This window comes from Bacillus rossius, chromosome 14 (assembly GCF_032445375.1).
Source record: "Bacillus rossius redtenbacheri isolate Brsri chromosome 14, Brsri_v3, whole genome shotgun sequence".
NCBI lineage: Eukaryota > Metazoa > Arthropoda > Insecta > Phasmatodea > Bacillidae > Bacillus > Bacillus rossius.
The window spans coordinates 29,864,634-29,888,302 of NC_086341.1; the positions used below are offsets into that span (position 1 = coordinate 29,864,634).

At 37.6% G+C, this 23,669-nt stretch overlaps 1 protein-coding gene across 1 annotated transcript in view; it reads right to left on the reverse strand.

Moving 5' to 3' along the window:
* Positions 1-7,046: 7,046 nt before the first annotated feature.
* LOC134539036 (membrane-bound alkaline phosphatase-like) overlaps positions 7,047-23,669 on the reverse strand; it is a 39,458-nt gene continuing 22,835 nt past the window's right edge. The window contains exons 5-8 of the mRNA XM_063380718.1: positions 18,534-18,668; positions 16,060-16,251; positions 10,297-10,419; positions 7,047-8,297 (exon numbers count right to left, since the gene is read on the reverse strand). Coding sequence (XP_063236788.1) covers positions 8,104-8,297; positions 10,297-10,419; positions 16,060-16,251; positions 18,534-18,668 — 644 coding nt within the window. The 3' untranslated portion in view covers positions 7,047-8,103. The remainder of the gene's footprint in view (positions 8,298-10,296; positions 10,420-16,059; positions 16,252-18,533; positions 18,669-23,669) is intronic.

The following is a 23,669-nucleotide window of genomic DNA, read 5'->3' on the forward strand; positions in this document are numbered from 1 at the left end:
TATTTAATTAAAATTTGCAGTAACTATTAATAATATTTGAAAATTAAAAAATGAATGCAATTTTTCATCAATGTTTTCTTATGACGTTATAACGTAAAATTATTGTCCGTAAACCGACTTTACGGACAACCCCCCCCTTTTTTTTGTAATTTGTTTGAAGTAGGTATACACATACAAAGCAGCTGTGTCTCTAATTCTCTTTCTCTACATCTCTATCCCTCTATATATCTTTATAAGAATATCTATACCTCTCTCAATATCTCGATATATATCTATTTCTCCATATATATGAAGGATATTTGTAAAACAATGTCCATTTGGTCATTAAAAAATTTAACTCTTGACAAAAGGTTTTTATTGCCAGTTTTAGGTTATTAAGTATCTACTTCGTGTTCACACATATTCGCCATTCAGTTATAAGCACTTTCCGTAACGCTGCACCAGTTTCCTTAGCCCCTCTGCAAAGAATTTCGCCGAAACGTGCCAGGAGGCGCGGCCACTCGCAGTGCGGACGAGTGAAACGGGAAGCCTGCTCACAGGGGCAACCCAAGCCTCGCGACGACTAAGCCGATAGCAACTTGAGTCACGCGCCTGGCTGGCATGGTCTTGTCACCTGGGGTTGCCAGTGAAGCCATCGATTTAGATACTGAGAATGCATACAAGACGAACACACAAACATTAATTTTAATATATTTAATTTGACATATCCAATACATTTCCTAATATACTTTTAATATGCAGCGAAACCAAAAATGAATCCCTATAATTCAAATTAACTACAAGCAAATAATTTACAAATAAAAAATAAATACATTTCCATCGAAGTCTTCACACTAACTTTCATTTCAAAGCATTTATTTGGCTTCGTCGTGGTGTAAAATATTTTTTATTATTATATCGTATTATAAGTTCATTTGTTTTAGTTTTTTTTTTTTTTGCAATTGGTGACCACTTAAAAATAGTTCGCTCCACAAACATGTGTGTAGGTCACTATATTTATTGGGGGGGGGGGGTTGTGATGATCATGGGAAATTGCGAGTCTATTTTGAAAAAACTCCAGCCTCTACAATGCCAGTGCCTGCACAAAAAAAAAATGGAATGTAGTCGCCAGACATTTCCAATTAATTTGGAACCTTCCTGACTTTTATGGCTTGACTTATTCGAAGCACGTAAGAATCGATAGTCCAAAGAATTCTTGTCCTTTGTCTTCAAATGATAAAGGCTTTAATACTATAGTTACTCAAACACAAAATTTTGAATTGTTAATGTAAGCGATCTAGGACGAAACAGCGATTTTCAGTAATTCAAATTTTGGAAAAAAAATTTTTAACTGCACTTTGAATATTTTGCCAACCTAAACAATGATTGAACTGTATTTACATTTATGTTTATCGTAATTGCATATTTCCTCGAAACACATGTCGTAGATTCGTGTAACTGGCATGAGTTTTAGGAGAAAGAAATCAGCAAATAGGTAGAACCAATAATAACTTTGTGTGAAGATTTACATAAACTACTTTTTATCAGAGAATGAATCGGTACCTTGACAGAATCGCATGAATCTAGTACGTTAAATTCAGGCCTGAAGACTTAGAGATTAGCAAAATGTAATTTAATTTGGTTTTATTGCTTGCATCCATATATATGTAAATATAATTTATATTTGGTACTTAGATACTACGTGCAATTTAATAAGAAGCATTGCAAAAATGTTAAATATAAATATAAGAGCAACATCGAAGTTCAATGCTTTATGTAAATTATCATTAAAAGTTAGTTTAAGATGTTACAAACCTGGAGCTTCCATTTATTTTGAATTTTGTTAACTCATTCTTGTAATCAAATTTTTGTTGTGATATTCATTTGAAGATGTTTACTTTACAAGTAAACAGTACTTAACTAGTCAGCTTTAAACACACCAAGGCATGCCTTCGTTGACGATTTTTGTTATACATGTGCGTGCCCTGAGCACTGCAGCCATCAGACGAGGTTGCAGCAGTCGTTCGATGTCGCCGCCTCGGTGTGTGATCGCGACAGTTTTGAGACGTCGTACCACGTCTGGTCCTTAAAGCACTGCTTTTACTTACATAATTACATGCAAGACAACTAACATCAAATTGTCGAGTAGTGGAAAGTGCTTCTGGAAGTGATGGAGTAAAAGTGTGTTTTTTAGTTGTGTTTTAGGTATATTTCACAGAAATACTACCTTTTGTAGCCATTTGAGCGATTTAGGAAATATTTTATATAGACTTTCATTTAATGGTCCATAGACTCTAAAACCATTGTCAACTCAGAAGTTTATATGTATACATCACAATTTTTTTTGACAAAATAACTTTCGCAATTTTTCACAAATCACTTCAACCCGATACATAAAATCTAGCAGTGGAAAATCTCGGTGAAGTTCGTTTATGACAAATATCTAACCAAAGGGGTAGAAAAGCTAAATGTTTTTTGAAAAAAAAAAACAGAAAAATCACTTAACTCCCATCATATGAAAAATAACCCATCCGCCTGGACGTATTAAATCTCTTAGGAGTAATACCATAATATTTTATCTGAAATTTTTTTTAAACGACCAACCATAACTGCAAAGGGATTAAAAAACAGGGACTGGAGGACAAAAAAAATCATAACTTTATTTGTAGGCACAACATCGAATTTTTACGGATTTTGCCTTATTCTTAAAATTTTTGTCTGGAACAATTTTTGATTAGATGAACCATTGTTGTAAGATATTTAATAAATAAGGGGTAAAATTTAAAAAAAATATCATAACTCCCTAAGTAGGTACAATATCAAATCCGCTCAATTGTTTGTAAATATTATAATTTTTATCTAAAACTCTTGTCTAAAAATTTTTTTGATAAGACGAACCATTATCGCAGGGGGTTGATAAAATCTAGGGGTAGAATTAAAAAATTAATTATAATTTACGTACCACGTACACTGTTAATTCCGTTCTGTTTATTCTAAAACCTTAAATTATTATCTAATATTTTCGTCTGAAATAAATGTTCTTACAACCAACCATTACTGCAAGGGGTAAAATAAACGAGGTTTGGAGGACAAAAAAAGCATAACTCCCTTAGTAGGAATACTATCAAATATGTTCAAATTGTTTGTAAATCATAAAGTTTTTAACTAAAATTTTTGTCTGAAACAATTGTTGAAATACAAACCATTACTGCAAGGGGTAGAATGACAAGACAAAATATCATTACTTCTTTTAATAGATGTACTATCATATCCATTATAAAGTATTGTAAAATGCCTAAACTGAATCTAAAACATTTGACTGAAATTTTTTTTTTATGAACGAACAACTATTTACGAGATTACAGGTATTGGGATTAAAGGTATTGAAATATAACAAAAGATTAAAACTGTCAGTATCAAATTCTTTGAAATTTATTAATAACTATTTTAATGTTACCTTAAACTAATGTTAAAAAAATTATACGACCATGTATTAGTGCAAAAGATGAATAATAGTGTTTGAAGATAAAAATATTTGCATAAGTACCTTAGTAGGCATAAAATGAAATTCGTTATGTCATTCAATGCTGGATGAATTAATTTAAAATAATTCAAAATATTTTTGCTGCCTGTAATATGCGTAAACGTTATATCCATCTTTCTTGAATATTGGTGAACATATAGGATGTTATTTAGGCTACATTAATTTCTTTAAATGTTCCAGAAGTTTATAGAATTTTCCAAAATATTTCCAAAATAAATAGGTACTTCGAAATCTACCGCCTGTAGGCTGTGTCAAAAGGTTTTTTTTTTTTTTTTCATGCAGCCTGATTATTGAAAGTAAGAAATTTTTTGGAAACATTTTCATCTATTGCTGAATGAACATGACTGCAACATGTTGTGTTGAAACATCCCGTCAGAATGGTCAACAACTGTGTGCAACGTGGAAGTAAGGACAGAAACTATGAAGAAAGATTTGGAAAAGTTAGTGATGTGTGTTACATGCGAGTTTACCTTAGTACATGCCTGATAAATACTTTAAGATAAAAATTTGGAAGTGGTCAGCTCTAATAATATTCATTTGTATATGTTGTGCACGTACTTTGTCATTTAAAACCCCCATTTTATGCCTTGAGTAGTAAACCTTTTAAACTTTTAAAGCATGTATTATATAACTTTCAATACCTGTAGTGAGGCAAATGTTAAATAAATGACTTTTGAAATTATTATATTGCCTTTTCTATCCGTCGAATAATTTGTAGGTGGCATTAACTGAAAAAAGGTTGGGTTTGTATATACTACGTAATGATTTCAACGACGCAACAGCGCCACACGCAACCAATACTAAAAAATCAGTCATTTATAAAGTCCACATGGTGAAGACATCACCAATCTTATTACTTATCACCCCGGAATTCGTTATATAATTCATATTTATAATGAAAACAAAATAAATTGTCAATAATTTTCATTTCTTTCACCGTGTGAAAGTTTAACAAGTAACAACGTGTATATAATTATTTGAACATTGTGTTTTTCTATGTACCTACATGTCTGCGACTTAAACAGTTTTTAGAACACATCTCTTATAGAAACGCAAGCCAAAACACAAGAAAGTGGGAAGTTAAACAATACTTGCGTTGTGTAATTGTGCCTTTGAATAGTTTATAAACCGGTACATACAGACGACCGCTGCTGGTGACATCAGTGGAAGTCATTCGTATTTTAAAAGCCATTCGTAGTTCATTAAAAATAACCTTTCCAGTCCGGACAAGGAAATCTTTGTAAGACAAGATACAATTTTTTCCAACAAAGCCAACTCTAAAACAACTGAATAAACAAAAATTTATATTCTTAGTCAAGCAGAAACACCAAGATTTAAAGTGATGTCCAATTCTCACTTAATAATTTTGTATATTTTAAATTATTTGTAGTAAATTTATTTAAAGAATTTTGTGATTTTTCTCTTTGATATGAGGATATGTTTGTGTTTTTTTCAGTACTAAGTAAGAAACTTTAGGTCTATGTAAGTATGTACTTAATAAATTAAAACCAGAACGGGCTTTCTTGCATAAATAATGGCATTTATATGTAGCTCACAATGGCTAGATGCATTCAAGATTAGTTAATTGTATTCAGTTGAATTTTCTTATACAGTACCTAAAACTAGCCATGCAATTGACCTAAGAAACAATTAAAAAGCTATGATGTTTAGAGGCTTGAAACATTGAAACAAACGCATGGCAATGAACATTCATTCATATGTGACGTAATCACGTACCCCTTTCTGTTATTAGTTAACCTTTGCATTGCTTCCTGTTCTGTAATCGGATGTGCTTACTTGAGGACTGTAATTGTTTGAAGGTGTTTTGCTACTTGACTAAACCTTTTGCAGTTGCCACACTGGAGAAATAAATACATTATGTCTGTACGTGCATGGACTTAGAGAATGGTGGATTTTGTAACCCGGTGGTCCATTGAAGTTTGAAATATCCTCGCAGAAAGAGATTTAGGTACTACAATCGGCAATGAAGTGGTGACAAAATGCCTAGGATGGGAAAAAACGGAAAACCTCAAGAAAACACTGCCTAACCTCGGCGACCCCAATGTGACTCCCGTGCAAAATAAATCTGTGTTTGACCTCACTGGGAATCAAACGCAGATAATCTTTATGGCAGATGAGTTACATGGCTCTCACACAAATGTGGTCGATTTTATGAAGTGGAGTATTTAAAATTCTGCAATTTATAACAAATTTAAAAAATAAATAGCTCATTAAGGGCAGACAGTTAAAGCAAGTAATTTTGCATATGCCTTTATAAAACAGTATAAAAATACTTTCATAAACTTGAATCTTTATAACGGTTAGTTATATGGCTGATATTGATAATATACATATCCTGGTCGAACATTTGTTATTATTAGAAACAAGATTTTATGGTTTTTATTTTTAGTACAATTTCATTTTTAAACAGAATATTTCGGTGTAATTAGTTTTATTTTTATAAAAAGCCATTTGGTAATACTTGCTTCACCAGAAAAGTGGTAAAATTTATATGCTGCATTTTACGATAAAATAATTGGTAATAAATTGTTCTGAAACAGGTACATTCAGAACGATAAAAGTAAATTAGTGAATATTTGGGGTTTAAAAGTGATTCAATAAGAGATGCACAATAAAAAAAATTAAATTAATTTTTCTGATCCATGCATTTTGGTATAATTTTGTGCCCGGAAATGACATTCTTTGAATTTCAAACATTAAAAGATTAATTTTTTTATTATTTGAATTAAGTTTTGGTTAAATGATACTTAATTTCATGATAAACTTCCGTGTCAGTGAATTACGTACTTGCATGTCGGTGCTATGCGGTTTTTGACATGCTTTTCGGTGTTATTTAGGTTTAATCGCGATTCCATATAATCTTGTCCCTAGTTATTACATATACACTTATAACATCTTAGTAATAAAAATATTATATACTTTTTTATGTACAGTATAATAAACATATCTGTTTTTTTCCGCACTGATACAAGTAGCTTGAAAACAATTTGCTGGTCACATGATATGGGCAGTGTTGGTTGTAGATCTTTAATATGTTGACAATATTACGCAAAAAAATCACTCAGTTTCATTGTCAAGTGTTACCAGTTGACCTCTTCAAATAAATGCACAGTTTTTTTTCTTATTTTCTGTCAAGCTACTTACTGCTTCCTTCATTAGATGTTTTGGTAGAGTAGGGACATTGACAGACCAGGACCAGGATGATGGACATGGCGTATTTTAAAATACTATAGTTTTCAGTAATGATTTTGCTTCTCATCCACTTATTTTCTCTCAGTGTTTCTTCCACGCCCTTTTCCCCTGAGGATATCGCACCCATTGGCTCTGATAACTAACATTTACCCTTCTCCTCCAGTAGGGGCGTTATTTAAATGTGTTAAAATAGCTTGTTAGTAAAAAATCTTAAATATCTAAGATATATATATATATATATATATATACACACAAATACACTCACACAAACTTCTGGTAGGGAATGCATTTGTAACTATAAAAACATAAGAACTTTAAAACTGTTGTTTTTATTTTAAGTTACTCTTGAATGAAATTTACAGAGCAAGAAACAATTATTTGCCCCTCTGTAAATAGCTTTGAAAGAACCACTACTTTCACTTTTCCAGAAAAAACAGTTTTCAGGAATACAGTTTTGAGCTCACGAAGCGTCACACACATCACGTTTACGTACTTTGAATGATTCTTGCAATTGGGAAGATTTATTCAAAACTTCATGTTGAACATACGCCACGGTTAGTTAACACTGTGTATAGAGAAAACCTGAAGTACAAACAAACAAAAGATGAAAACACAAACACATACACTGGAAGCCACGCCAAAATAAGCCGTTGATAATTTCATAAACAAAGAGCATGGGCGTAAATTCCAGGTAGGAGAGGAGACAGACCCCCCCCCCTCCTGGAATTAAGAAGCCCCTCACTAAGGGGAGCCTGCCTGCACTTGCGAAAGCGCGACTGTGAAACGGTTTTGATGTCAAAACTATGTCTTATGGAAAACTTTCTGTATTTATAAAAGTTTTCTGCTTATTGTATTGCATGTAGGCCAAATACGGGCAGTACACAACATACGAGCACCGAATACAGAGACGAAGTTTTGGTTAATCCCACGCGCTGAACTCTTGGGAAATGTGGGAGGAATTAGCCCACTGTTTTCATCTGTGCTGTGATATTGTTCTCACTTAATACTTCCACAGCATGCTCTGTGCTGCCTGCGTTTTTAACTTTGATTTAAGATGATTTTTCTTCGGACATACACCATTGATGGTTACACCGTATACCATAAGAAACCTCAATAACGAACAAAAATGATGATATCCAAACACACAGAAAAAGAAGCCAAAATCAGCCAATGTAAAAAAAATAAAAAACATAGCACAGAAAAACCTGGCCATGTTATGACACGTGCAAGACCACATATTCTTTTTTTTTTTTTGACATTAGGAGTAGGAGTCTCCCTTGAGGTCAGAGTGAAAACATATATTATATTGATGATAAATAAAAAGCAAGCAGTCTCGGAGTGTTATGACAGCAGGAACTGCGCCGCGGCTACGCGCGGCCGCAGGAGGTGGCGCCCGGGCCGACGCACGAGGCGAACGCCAGCAGGTGCGGGATGACGCTCTGCTCCAGCACGCCGGAGAAGAGGTGCGCCCACGGCCCGCGCGCGAACACGGCCACGTCGTCCCCGCCGTGCGTCTCCCGCCGCAAGGGCACCGTCGCCGGGAAGCGGTACTCCGCGCCGCCTGCGCACCCCAGCAAGGCACTTCGCTCCCAGTTCGCGGACTGCGCAGGCCAGCGAGGCACTTCGCTCGTGGACTGCGCAGGCCAGCGAGGCACTTCGCTCGTGGACTGCGCAGGCCAGCGAGGCACTTCGCTCCCAGTTCGTGGACTGCGCAGTCGTTTCACACTTCAAGGTGTAGCAAGCTTTAAGCATATTTTAGGTAATAAAATCAATATGTTAAACTTAATTTTTTGGCTCACTTTCAATTCTTGCATTTTAAATTTCTTTGTTTTTATTTCGAAAAAATAAAACATGTTGCAAAAGTGCCTTTCAAAATTATCTTATCTACTAAGTTCTCAGAATGATTCTTGCAATGGAGAATAATGATATAATATTTTTTTTTGGAAATACGCCATTTCAGTTTCTGCACTATTTTTCATGGGGAAAAAAATCATAAAAATAAAAGTGATATCATAAACCCAAAGAAAGAAACCAAATTATCTTATATCAATCAGATAAAACCAACGAAGAACCTAAACAGGTATTATGGACTACATAACGACGACAGTACAGACGAAGTTTGAATGTGTTCGTTTGTGCTATGTGCTGTCGTCGTAGTTTGGTCCATATACATGGTTAGGTTCATCGTTGGGTTTATCTGTTTGACATTAGCAGATGTAGGCTTGTTTTCTGTGTATTTGTGTTCTCATTTTTATTTTAAATTATTTAATTTAATAATTTTTCATGACAAAAAGTGCAGAACTCTAATGACGTATGTCCAAGAAATTGTTTTACAATATGATCTGCTTTTATTTTTTCAAGCCATATGCTTCATATTGATTACATTTTGTTATAAAGAGTTATTTTTAATTTTTCTATATCAAGTCATAATTTGATATTTAGTATTAATGATAAACTATTAGGACAGAAATCTATCTATCGGCTTTGCAGTATATGTTTTACGGATAAAAAATTTTGTACATGGCTTAGATTATCTTATGTAAGTCTTGTTTTGGTGAGCCTTTGGACGTACAATTGTTTTGTAATCTTTTCAATGACAAATTGTATTTTTTAACATATCTTGTCCGCATGGTTCGATTCTGTGGCTAGTTTATTTGTATATTTTATTTTAACGTGGGTGTACATTAGATATCTTGATTATAAGGGCCAGTTCTCCAGCCTAAGTATGAAATGTTTATATAATGTGTCTTAAATGAAGGCATCACCATCCCATTTCCACAAACCAGTTAAAAGAATGACTTAATTAAATATCTCACATCAATAACAAAATTTCAGAGTCCATGAGGTACTCTGTAAGCATGTTGCATGCTGGAAAATAGCTAAAAGAGTAACATTTATCCAGCAATCAGCCCATAAAATATTTCTTTCGTAATGATTCAAAAACTTTTACCTAAAATGCTACCTCAAGGGAAACATAATTAAATTTTTTTTAACAATTGACATTCACGTGTTTCATATGTTTTATTCTTTTTGAAAAATTTTTATTTGTAATAAGTACAGCAAATAGTATCTCGCTCAAATTTGGCGATTGTTTTCAGAGCAGTAATTTTCAGATTGTTGATAAAAAAATTAATGTGTTTAAAATATTGTGCACAGTTATTATTTACAAATTTATTAACTTGAAAATTTGAAAGAATTCATTAACCGTCTATAAATGTGTCATATTCATTAACATATGTAACATTTTTTTTTTATTTGGCCATTATGTTTATTAAAGCAATAAGATCAACAACACAGTTCGATGAAATTGGGCAAGGAATCATCTCACGAACCATGGGCGTAAGTTCCCGAACTGAGAAATTAAAATGCCCCACGCTGTGGGCGCACCCGCTTGCTCATGCGATATCACAACTGTGATGAACCTAGATCCTTCTGGGAAGCCACAGATTGGCGCAACTGTCATGCCATGCCATGCCAGGAAACCACAAGACCAGGTGCTGTGGAGCGCGAGGCCAGTGTCTCGCCACAGCTCCACCTGGACGCTGGGTGACTCGACTTACCCATGTTATCGTCTCGCAGGTCGGGTCTCCGGCGATCGCGCTGGGGTTTCCTGTACCCAGGCCCGTTTGCGTAGCTCAGAGTGGAGTAGGGAAGGCCATCCACCGCAGAAACCCCTGCTATTCCTTTGGACACACGTGGAAACTTTCTTCTAGTACTCGGCTACACTGTCCATAAAACATTGTGTGTTAGACAGTTCTAAAATAAAATTACGAGTTTAAGTTGCAATGATAACTGACGTAATATTTTCTTCCACATCTACTAACACTTGTAAAAATTTAAAAGAAACAAGAGACAGGTATTAAAATTTATAAACTGTAACATAGGTTTCATTTAGCTTATGCTATTTCACCACTGGTGTCATGGTAGTCGGTGAGTTAGAGTAATTTTTAGGTTGGCTCCATTTGCTATTCGTAAACTTCATGCCTTGCTGGATAAGTAGTAGTACGAATAACACCTGTCTTCAACTCCAGACTATTTATGATTATTTACTAAACGACAAATTGCTGTAAATATTACATAGAATATCTATGAAAGTTAATGAAATACTTTTTCAAATAAATTTGGTACGCAGTTTTACAGTACAGAAACTGTAGATAGTTACGCTACTTTGAAATGTTAACTTCAAAACTTCTGAAATATATTAAAAATAGTGTATACAAAGACTATATTTATGTGTCCGAACTTTTATTTATAGAATTTCATGCAATTTAGTTCCCTTAAATAACAATTTCTTTACGCATACACGAAATTAATTATTTTTAACGAGGTTAAAATCTTAAACATTTTCAAGACAGAGATAAAAACATTACATAACTTATTTCTAACATTAACCTAACACTTCTACACGTGTTACTTAGTAAAGTGCAATTAACTGTGTTCATTAATTCCAGTTCACATTTTACTTAATAGTTTTCAGTAATCTTGCATTATCGTATAGTGAGGACAGAGAAATGGCTATTTGTATCTAATTTTTGAGAATGTACCCGTTCAGTGTAATGTATTTTACCAATATTTACATTAACACTTAAGAAAAATTTTAATGCTCATATTCTATCTGGTGGGAACATAATTAAATAAAAAAAACTAAAATTTACAGATTCGTCCACATTATTTCAAATATTAACATTATTAGCACTTAAAAAAGCTCAGTATAGTGTTTTATCTTATACTTAGATTCCACTATTTAGTTGATTTAATATTAATATTTTCATATAAGGATATCAGTGGACTGTATTTTGCTGATACAAATGTTTACCTACAGAGTGTATCAAAATTCATGTTACAACGCTTGAGGGTAGAAAGCTCTTATTATTATTTGCTAGTAAACATGTTGCCGGAAACGCGTAGTTAAGCCCCTGTATCCCCAGAAAGAGTCAGCGTAGGCAACCCGTTGGGCTTTGTGCGAGACAGACGATGTGGTGAATTACGTGTTTACGACGCCGGGCAGCGCTCGAGAGGACTGTATGATGTCGAATGCTGACCCCCGCCCCTTTTTACTTCCGTTGGTGGCGCCCTCACCTCTTTTCTTCCGTTCGTGCCGTGCCATAGAACTGCGCAGCGTGACATCGCAGAGTCGCAGTGTGTTTTGATATCACTGGTGGTTTGTCGTTGACTGTTCTGTCGTACAAGCAAACTCGTGGTGTCATTTCTTTCGCTGTGGTTCTGAAAAGGGGACGTTTTATTGGAATACAATGGAGTACACGTTTAGTGAGTACAAGGACATGCTGCTTGTTTACGGGGAAGCTAGACAAAATGGACGAGCCACCGAATACAATGGAGTACACGTTTAGTGAGTACAAGGACATGCTGCTTGTTTACGGGGAAGCTAGACAAAATGGACGAGCCACCCGTCGTCTGTACGAATAACGATATCCGGGTCGTAGGATTCCAGCTCACACCATGTTTGCAAGACTTACTCAGCGAATGCGTGATACTGGTACATGTGCCGTCACAAGACTAAATGCTGGTGCTCCACGCAGGGTTCGTACTCCCAGTTTCGAAGAAGATGTACTTCAGAGATTTTAAGAGAGTCCGGATACAAGCACAAGGGCAGAAGGTTCCGATATGGACACTGACAAAATGACTGTTTGGCGAGTTCTTCATGAGCAACTCTTGTACCCGTACCACCTTCAAAAAGTGAAACACATGGGTCCGGCGGACTATCCTCTTCGCATGACCTTTTCTCGTTGGTACATTCGAAGAGTATTGAGGAACCCCGAGTTAGCGGTTTTATTCAGCGATGAAGCCAAGTTCACTCAAGACGCAATTCGCACAACAGTCATGTTTGGAATGATGTCAATCCGCATGCAACGTGTGTTACAGCTCGCCAGGAACGTTTTTCAGTTAATGTGTGGGCCGGTATTGTTGACAGCGTACCCATCGGGCCTTTTTTTCTTCAGCCACGACTTAGCGGCGCCGGATACCTCCACTTCCTTCAGAACGAACTACCAGGTCTTCTTGAAGAGGTTCCATTGCATGTCCGACGTGTGATGTGGTACCAAAATGACGTGGCACCACCTCATTTTTCCCTGCAAGTGCGAGAGTATTTAAACCAAACATTTCCAAACCGATGGATTGGACGAGCGGGCCCTGTCACATGGCCGCCAAGGTCACCGGACCTAACCCCGTTAGATTTCTTTCTGTGGGGTTACGTAAAAAGGCTTATCTACGCTACGCCAGTAGAAACGGTAGAAGATCTCACACAGCGAATCATTTAAGCGTTCGAAATCATAAGGTCGACTCCACACATGCTCCAGCGTATCCGTGAAAACATGATTCGCCGTTGCCACCTCTGTGTCGCTCAATGTGGGCGTGTTTTTGAGCCGTTGCTTTAGGCTGTCACGTTGTTAAAAGGTATGCAACAATTTCAATGCCGAAGCTGTGATTGATTTCAAAGTGAAATTAAAATCTGTGCCACGATTAAAAAGGTTATTTCTCTACTCGAAGGCCCGCACATCCACAACATAACAATCTACAACGGGTTGCCTACGCTGACTCTTTCTGGGGCTACAGGGGCTTAACTACTCGTTTCCGGCAACATGTTTATTGGCAAAAATGGTTGCAAATAATAAGAGCTTTCTACCCTCAAGCGTTGTAACATGAATATTGGTACATCCTGTATAATCTATACATGCCGACTCAAATGAATGCACATTCGAATTAATACCTCTAACAACAAAAACAAAACAAAAACCAAAACATAGCAACATATCTACTTCTATGAACAGTTCACATTAATGAGAGTATTTTTTATCGTGTAACTTGTCTTAAATTTGATTATTATGAAAAGCAGTATCAGTAACCATTTCCAAAATGTCATTTGCTAAGCAAACAGATGTTTATTTACGAACATTGACAACTAAATTATGTTTACAAATATTGTTGACAGAGCAAAAGTGGCAAAAGGATACGGAAACCATCTGCACTACGGCAGTGTCTCACGTATCCAACATAAATGGCCTAACATAACGTCGGAAAAGTAAAAATGTCGAAGAAGTTGTTAATAAAAACCTATAAAAGGTCAAATTATGTAATAATTGTACATATTTCAACAACAAAACCACAAAACAAAAGAAAATATGAACATATAGTTACAGAACTTTGTGAACTGAATTGCAGCACTTATATTAAAAGTTTTCTTGTGATGGTTTTAATGAATTTATGGCTGTGGTAGAATCTGGAGCAACAAAAAATTAGATTTGTTCACCCTCGCTACTTGAAGTTCTTGTTGACGATTTATGAGTTTTACCTTCGTTCGAACATCGGATAATACAGAATGTCGAACGAGCAGACAGCCTAGAGGTGGTGTGCTACTAAAAATGATTTTAATTCCGAGAATTGTTTTTAAAATACTATTTGTCTTGAAAAACACAGTTTATTATTTAAAATGTCTGTAAAAAACCTTACCAACTGTTCTAATGATTTCACAGAAATTGTAAATTAGGTAACTTTACGTAACCCAACATACTATTTAAATGGTAAACTACCAGTAAACTTCATGAGACATATCACAGTCGATTTACACAATTTTCAAACATATTGAAGTAAACTCGTAAATACATTTTCAATTTTTTTTCCAGAAGAGCACCAGCTTTATAATACGGTTGTTCTGGTAACGGCCATGTTTGAGACACACATGTTACACGACACATTTTTTTTGGAACTCGGCCAGCTGATGTCGGGCAGACCCGGAACTCGGAGGACTTCCAGAAGCGTCCAGAGCGTGACTAGGACTCTTAGATGAGGGTCCAGTATAACAATTACATTTCACTTTTTAATGATTAAAATTTTTCATAGTTGAGTTTTAAAAGAAAATTGACTGTCACGCTTAAATCTAAGGAAATAGTTGACTTTGAGAACTCCAAAATTTAAGTAATGGTTTCTTGTAATTTTTTATTCATATTTTTGGTTTTAATTTGATTAAAACTTTGTGCATAAGTCGATTGTTTAAAGATTTCGTTAAAACATCTTATATATGTGATATTAAATACATGAAACACGCGTGTCAAGATTGTATGAAAGACATCTTTACAGTTACTCGTGTGCAAACTGGCATTAAATATTGTTTACCTCGAAACACAGTTCCTGCCAATTGTATGTACAAGGCATGTCGGGCTACATAATGGGACGGGAATACATTATTGTAGCCTGCTAAGAATTTAAACTATCCTTATAAAATAATCTGTGTGTGGCTAATGTTTCTATGAGAGAGGCTATTAGGACTATTAGCGAGGACTTCCCACTGGCTGCATGCCTGAGGCACTCACCTAAGTGGCTAATGTTGCTATGAGGGAGACTATTAGGGCTATTAGGGAGGACCTCCTCCTGGCTACGTGCCCGAGGCGCTCACCTATGTGGCTAATGCTGCTATGGGGGAGGCTATTGGGGCTATTAGGGAGGACCTCCTCCTGGCTACGTGCCTGAGGCACTCACCTATGTAGCTAATGCTGCTATGGGGGAGGCTATTGGGGCTATTAGGGAGGACCTCCTCCTGGCTACGTGGCCGAGGCGCTCACCTATGTGGCTAATGCTGCTATGGGGGAGGCTATTGGGGCTATTAAGGAGGACCTCCTCCTGGCTACATGCCCGAGGCGCTCACCTATGTGGCTAATGCTGCTATGGGGGAGGATATTGGGGCTATTAGGGAGGACCTCCTCCTGGCTACGTGCTTGAGGCACTCACCTATGTGGCTAATGCTGCTATGGGGGAGGCTATTGGGGCTATTAGGGAGGACCTCCTCCTGGCTACGCGCCTGAGGCGCTCACCTATGTGGCTAATGCTGCTATGGGGGAGGCTATTGGGGCTATTAGGGAGGACCTCCTCCTGGCTACGTGCTTGAGGCACTCACCTATGTGGCTAATGCTGCTATGAGGGAGGCTATTGGGGCTATTAGGGAGGACCTCCTCCTGGCTACGTGCCCGAGGCGCTCACCTATGTGGCTAATGCTGCTATGAGGGAGGCTATTGGGGCTATTAGGGAGGACCTCCTCCTGGCTACGTGCTTGAGGCACTCACCTATGTGGCTAATGGTGCTATGAGGGAGGCTATTGGGGCTATTAGGGAGGACCTCCCCCTGGCTGCGTGCTGGAGGCGCTCACCTATGTGGCTAATGCTGCTATGAGGGAGGCTATTGGGGCTATTAGGGAGGACCTCCTCCTGGCTACGTGCTTGAGGCACTCACCTATGTGGCTAATGCTGCTATGAGGGAGGCTATTGGGGCTATTAGGGAGGACATCCCCCTGACTGCGTGCCCGAGGCGCTCACCCAGGATGTCGTGGCCGCGCGGGGCGTAGCCGCTGTAGGACATGGTGTGCGAGTGGTCGGCCGTCACGACGAGCAGCGTGTCTCGCTCGTCCGTCAGCTCGACGGCCGCCTGCACCGCCTCGTGCAGCTGCAGCGTCTCGTCCAGGGCCCTGCGCGGCCGCGTGCTGTGGTGGGCGTGGTCGATCATTCCGCCTGCCAACCAGCGCCCGTGTCGGTCAGCGCCGCGCCACACCCGCAACACCAGCTGCATTCCAGAATACTACACGCACAGTGCACAGACAGTTGTTGTCTCTGTGTTCCTGGCAATTCAACATGCACTACTTCAGCGGCATGGCGTAGCTAACGGTTGTTTTGATACTTTAATTTCAAAGATAACAAAGTGAAATTAATTTGAATATTGTTTTGCGAGGTGGTTCATTGTGTATATGTAAACAACTGCTTCATCTAATATCCGACGAAATTACAAATATTTAAAAATAAAAAATTTTGACAGCTGCAAATGAGAGTAAAAAAAAGGGCAACAGTTTCAATGTTTCAAACTGTTTTGTCGCATGCAAATGTAGCTTCAAATTTTTTACTATGCATGTGCAACTGTACTGTTTACCTACACGGTGGATGTATGCATTTAATCACGAATATAGCCTAGGCATCACATACTTGTCCAGAAGCGTGCCATGTATTTTACTTTGGAGAGGGATAGAAGCATTTTGCCCGCTGTTTGTTTTCAAATCCTCAACTTTTGTGACTGGGAGTGATACATTTTTTAGGAATTGTTTTAGGGAGAGGGGGACTATATCCCCCATCTCCCCTCTTCAGTTGAGCATCAAGTACTCATGAATTTGAGTCATCCGGGAGTGTTGAGATCAGACACACAACCCCTGGCCTTAGAAACGTGACCTTTAGCAATCGGTATATACGTATGTCGTGGACGAGGGGGGTCCAGTCAAAGACGTGCGCTGGACTCAGAAGTGGGTGTGAGAATACGCACCCCTTCCCCTTTCACCATTCCCTATTCCCACACTCCAATCGCCTTTCCTAAAAAAAAAAATGAGAGGAAAAATGACGTGCATCGTGACGCAAACAAATTTTAAATAAGTAAAGCAATCTGATGGAAGTTTTCTTTTTAATTTTTACCTTATCAAATTATTGTTATTACTGTAGTTCGCACACCTGCGAAACATATGTAAAACCAATCATTTCAGCCTACTAGAGGTGGTGCCGAGACATCATGGTACATTCGTTGTGCATGCCTATGGGTTTAGTTCTTGGTGGTTCAAACTGGTGTGTTGTAACCAGGAACCTCTTCCTGCATAGTTCATTATCAGAGAGGTGGTACTGTACAGTTCAAACTGTCCCATGTTCTTTTATTCTTGTAATTGTTTTTACCTTTAACGTTCCTTTGTTACATTCTGCCATGTCAACGCCGAGTGCTTTGTGATATCCCCTTTTATAAATCGTTGGGGGCGAATTTCTAGTTTAAAAGCGTCTTAGAAAATAAAACAAAGACTTTACACTCATTTTTATTTTAATTCTAACACTTTTTTTTTTGGGACAGGAGAAAATATTCGTTTCATTTCAATTATTTGCAAAACGTTTATAGGTGAAGTTGTGTATTCTTGTACATATATCATTCGCACTTTGTTAACTATGTGTGTGTTTGTGTTTTGTAACTATTTGTGTCAAGTGTGGTATGGTAATGTTATTAATAGTTTTGTACGTAATCTAACTGGTGTTTTCGTGATTTCAACTGTAAAGACAGGTTTATTTACTTTTCAATAACGTTTAAATATTCGCCTGCTTGGAATTGAGATCAATATTTTTCTCACGTTTAATACATTTTACCCTAAAATTGCAGTACGTAGCTGTTACATCACTTGATATTCTGATTTTAAAGTCCCTGTAATTTTTGAGGCAACTGTTTGCAACCATTGTAGGGACCCACGCATAGTGGCGCCCGCTTTACTGCACAGACTACATAATTAACCTGTATTTATTGTAGCAATCACGAAAACGCTCGTTATTTTACGTATTCTCATTAGTAATAAAATATCACACTTGACACAAGTATTACCAAAACTCACACAGTTACCATGGCTATAATGATAAACTGACGCGAATACAGCACTTCACCTATAACGTTTTGTAAATCATGGAAATGTAATAAACTTGGACTCCTGTCTCAAATTGACCACTAAAAAGGTAAATATGTGTATATAAAGTCTATGTTGATTTTTTTTTCTCGTAGAAGCTGCTATACTATAAATATACATTGTTGGGATACATGGAAGCCTTATGAATATTAATGCAACTGTGGATGTATATTGGCAATATCATACAAAATAATATGAGCAACAAAAACATTACAAATATCACATACACCGCAATGTGCGATACGCATAACTTGTAGGTTGTGATTTGAACGTCTCTGGGAGTATTCATGGCCACCGAGATACACTGCAGAAACACATCCTCACCTTCGACAAAGAGGAAGTATCCGTTCGGATCATTCCGCAAGATCCCGATTGCGGCCTGGGTCATCTCGGCCAGACTGGGTTGCTTCTCGCGGTCGGCCTCCAAGTTGTAATCCATGTGGTCCGACGCGAACAGTCCTGCGAAGCAACCACACGAGACGTTAGTGCGTGAGCGTCTGTTGCCAATCTGAATGCGAACCCTTATCTTGTAAGGAAGTTAATAATGTAGCACTGAATGAATGTTGTTTGTCCTGTTACAATGTCTGACATATGACTCCAGGGCTGGGCGCTGGCGCTTTTCTTTTTTGACGTGACGTCTAATAAATCGATGATCGCCGGCTGCACGCACAAAAAGTGTCCCGTTACGCTGTGTCCCGTTACGCTGTCGGCGAGTGCAGTAATAATAGGTTATGTTACAATTAACTAAAAAATTATGGTGATTCATATAATTGATGATTGATATTTGATTACAGATTATTTATATGAAAACTTGTTCATAATTATATTTAAACTTTATAGCTAAAAGCCAGTTTTTAAAATTAATTACAAGTCATCTACACGTGAACTGTTTCGTCGACTGTTCATAAAGTGAAGTGAAAAGCAAATATGGTTTTCATTGCTTATTACAACAACAATTTCGGCAATAAAGGTAAATTATTCTTGCATTTTAAAAACCTGATTACTTGAATAATTTCAATTATTTATTCTTTTATTATTAAAATAAAAATGATTCAATTTTATTCATAAAAGTATGCAACCATTTCATCAGTGTTTTGTTATGACGTTGTCACGTTAAACTATCGTCCGTAAACCGACTTTACAGACAACCAATTTTTTTTTATTTTCCTTGTTTGTCTATTGCTCTGTTAAACATATGGAGATTAATGTGAAAAGTAAATTTAAATGGTTATTGGCGTGTAGTTTTAAATTGCTGGCTGACATCCATTTCAATTCATGATTTCTAGGGACAAGATTATATGGTAAATTGCGATAAAAACCAAAATAACACCGAAATGCAAGTAAATACACCATAAAGCACCGAAATGTAACAAAAATTCATGTCATTAATAGGAATATTTGATCAAAACTCAACTCAGATTACAAAAAAAAACACGTAACCTTATAATATATTACATTCAATTAACGTTGATTATTTAGCATGGAACAAAAATGTATCTACTAAATAGATAAGAAAAAAAATATTTTTGTATATTGAAACTGTTAAGGGTAACTAATTTATACATTAAATAATTTGTCAAACGTACATATACTTGCTGATTTATTTGTATTGTTACCAGTAGTTTAATGTAGGCTACTTATTAAAAATTATTATTATATTGTAAAAGTGCATTATGTAATAGTCAAAATGACACTGTTCTGGTAAAGTACTATTGAAGAAGTAAGTATCGTATTTTCTGAAAATTCTGCTATCTTTATGAATGAATAAACAGAGTTCATAAAAATAGCAAAAAAATCTCCTGTTGTAAAAAATGAAATTTGCCTTAAAATAAAACAATATAACCTTCACTAACGATTCCTTATTAGAAAAACTTTAAAAGATTTTGTTACATGTTATAAAGACGCGATTATACAGGAATTTAATCATAATAATTTTGAGGTGATATTGGTTTTAACCTCTTAGCAACCTCTTTGCATGAACATTGTTTAACCTTCAATATTACCTCTTATTCAAATCTATGTATTAATTCATGTAACAATCTAAGTCATGTTTTGTGCTTAATAAAGCCTTAGTTTCTGAAGATAAGGTTTATTATGTCAATTTATTAAGCACATTTTATCAAGAAACATTTAATACAAACAATGGACAAGTATTTCAAGCCCGAGAGATTTGAAGCAGATCACACAACTGGGAAAAGCTCCTCACAATGGAATCACTGGAAGAAAACATTCGAAGTCTTCACAGCTTCAATCAAGGCTTCTGAAGCTGATAAGCTGTTACTACTCTACAATCACGTGAGACACAGTATATACGAACTTATTAGCGAATGTACTTCTTATGCGTCTGCAATCGAAAAGCTAGATTCACTCTTTATTAAACCTAAGAATGAAATATTTTCAAGGCATAAACTAATGAGCCGACACCAGCAACCTGATGAAAGTGTAAATCAATTCTTACAATCTTTGCATCTCCTTAGCTCTGACTGCGAGTTCAAAGATGTTAAAGCAGCAGCTTATAGGGATGAATACATTAGAGATGCATTTATAAAAGGTCTCTCATCGAACAGTATCCGACAACGTTTGTTAGAAAACGCAACTCTTAGCCTGGATGAAGCATTTGCAAAAGCACGATCATTAGAATCAGCTCATATAATTTCTGAATCCTATATTCCTAGCCAGACACCTTTAGCCTCAACTGAGCCGGTTCAGCAACCAAATTCTCCTGTAACCGCAGCCAGCAGTAGTCAGAAATGTTTCTTCTGTGGGTTCCCTCGTCATCCTCGTTCTTCCTGTCCAGCGCGAGAAGCTACATGCAAACTCTGTGGTAAGAAAGGCCATTATGCAAAAGTCTGTAGGTCAATTAAGCCCAAAGATCGTACTGCCGCCTTACCTGACTCTCCTCAAGACACAGATGACTTCTCAACTATTGCTTGCCTTCCTTCTAAGTCTCTGGTTTTCCCTACTAACCAATCTAATCGTAATCGTAAGACCAAACCAACATCTTCCAAAACATCAGCTGCTTCTCCAACTAGCCTTTCCAAAACCATTGTCAAACTGAAAGTAAATGGTTTTCCAGCTGAAGGGCTAATAGACACGGGGAGTTCGGAGAGTTACATAAATGATGGTTTTGTCTCCAAACATAAATTAAAACAATATCCTACGTCATCTGAAGTAGCTATGGCATCGTCCTCTTTGGCCATGCCTATAAAAGCTTATTGTTCCGTAGATTTACAAATCTCGGACAATATATACAGAAAAACAAAGCTTAACGTTCTAAACAACTGTTGCGCAGATGTTATATTAGGGCACGATATCTTTAAGCAGCATTCCACTCTGTCGATAGTTTTTGGTGGTAATAAACCTGAACTGCAAATCAGTAGCTTAGCATGTGCCAAAGTCGGTCCGGCCACCCTCTTCGAACACTTAACACCAAATTGTAGACCTATCGCGATCAAGTCCAGACGACACTCAAACGAAGACGAAAAATACATTCAATCCCACATAGAAAAACTTCTCTCTGACGGTGTCATTGAAGAAAGCAACTCACCCTGGAGGGCGCAGGTACTAGTCGTGAGTGGAACACATCGAAAACGTATGGTCGTCGACTATTCTCAGACTATAAACCGATACACGATGTTAGACGCTTACCCAATCCCTTCCATAGAGAAAATAGTTTCCGATGTAGCTAAATATAATATCCACAGCACAGTAGATCTCAAGAGCGCATATTATCAAATACCAATAAGGGTTGAAGACAGGCCGTACACCGCCTTCGAGGCAGCAGGACAACTCTGGCAATTCAAACGTATACCAATGGGCGTCACCAATGGAGTGTCTGCGTTCCAGAGGAAGATGGACGAGATCAAGACCAAAGAAAGACTACAAGGAGTTGGCATCTACTTGGACGATGTGACGGTGAGCGGAAAAGACCAATCTGAACACGACTCCAATCTACGAAAATTTTTAGACGTCTGCAAGAAATATAATTTAACCATTAATCAAGAAAAATCCCATTTCAATTTGAAGTCTCTTAAGCTCCTCGGTTATCTCATCGAAAACAATATACTCAAACCAGATCCCGACAGACTTAAGCCACTGATTGATTTCCCTATCCCTAGAAACAAAGCATCCTTGCAACGAGCACTAGGGATGTTCGCTTATTATTCTAAATGGATTCCAAAATTTTCAGATAAAATACGTAGATTAGTGAACTGTAAAGTATTTCCTATGGCCCCTGAACTAATCCAAGACTTCAACAATTTACGGAACTGCATAGTTAAATCCTTCGTCGTTAACGTAGAGGAAGACATCCTATTCTGCGTCGAAACAGATGCCTCTGACGTCGCCATCGCCGCCACTCTGACTCAAAACAAGAGACCAGTAGCCTTCTTCTCGAGAACCCTCACTAAGAGCGAACAACACCATTCAGCTGTCGAGAAGGAAGCTTATGCGATCATTGAAGCCCTTCGGAAGTGGAGGCATTACTTGATAGGAAGAAAGTTTCAACTTATAACCGACCAGAAGTCTATTTCTTACATGTTTAACATTCGGCATCCTGGGAAAATCAAGAACGAAAAATTTACAAGATGGCGGTTAGAACTTGCTCCTTACAACTATGACATCATCTACAGACCGGGGAAGGAGAACGTGGCGGCTGACGCTCTCTCTAGGACTTGCGGCTCGCTCCATACCTTCGACAGACTTGTCCACTACCACAAGGCTTTGTGTCACCCAGGGATCACCCGGATGGCTCACTGGGTGAAGAATCAGAACCTTCCCTACTCCATCGACGAGATACGCCGAGTCACGTCTTCCTGCAGAACATGCTCCGAAATCAAACCTCGCTTTCACAACAAGCGGAGCACCCTCATCAAGGCCACCGCACCCTTCGAACGGCTCAGCGTTGATTTTAAGGGACCATTACCATCCAACACTCCTCGGAAATATCTGTTAACGGTAGTCGACGAGTACTCCAGGTTCCCTTTTGCCATCCCTTGCAACGACCTATCCTCCACAACCGTCATTCAAGCACTAAATCAGATCTTTACACTCTTCGGATATCCTTCATACATTCACACAGACAGAGGCACATCCTTTATATCCAGAGAACTTCAATCATTCCTACATTCCAATGGAGTTGCTACTAGTCGTACTACACCATACAATCCGTGTGGAAATGGCCAAGTAGAACGTTACAATGGGATAATATGGAGAACTGTATCGCTGGCGCTGAAAACGAAGGGACTCGTGATAACGCAGTGGGAGAAGGTGTTACCTGAAGCGTTGCACTCCATCCGCACACTGCTCTGTACTGCTACTAACGCTACACCCCACGAACGTATGTTCTACCATAAGAGAAGGGCCAGTTCTGGAGTTACTCTTCCTTCGTGGCTTACTACACCAGGGAAAATTCTAATGAAGAATCACGTCCGTCAGAGTAAATATGACCCCCTGGTGCAA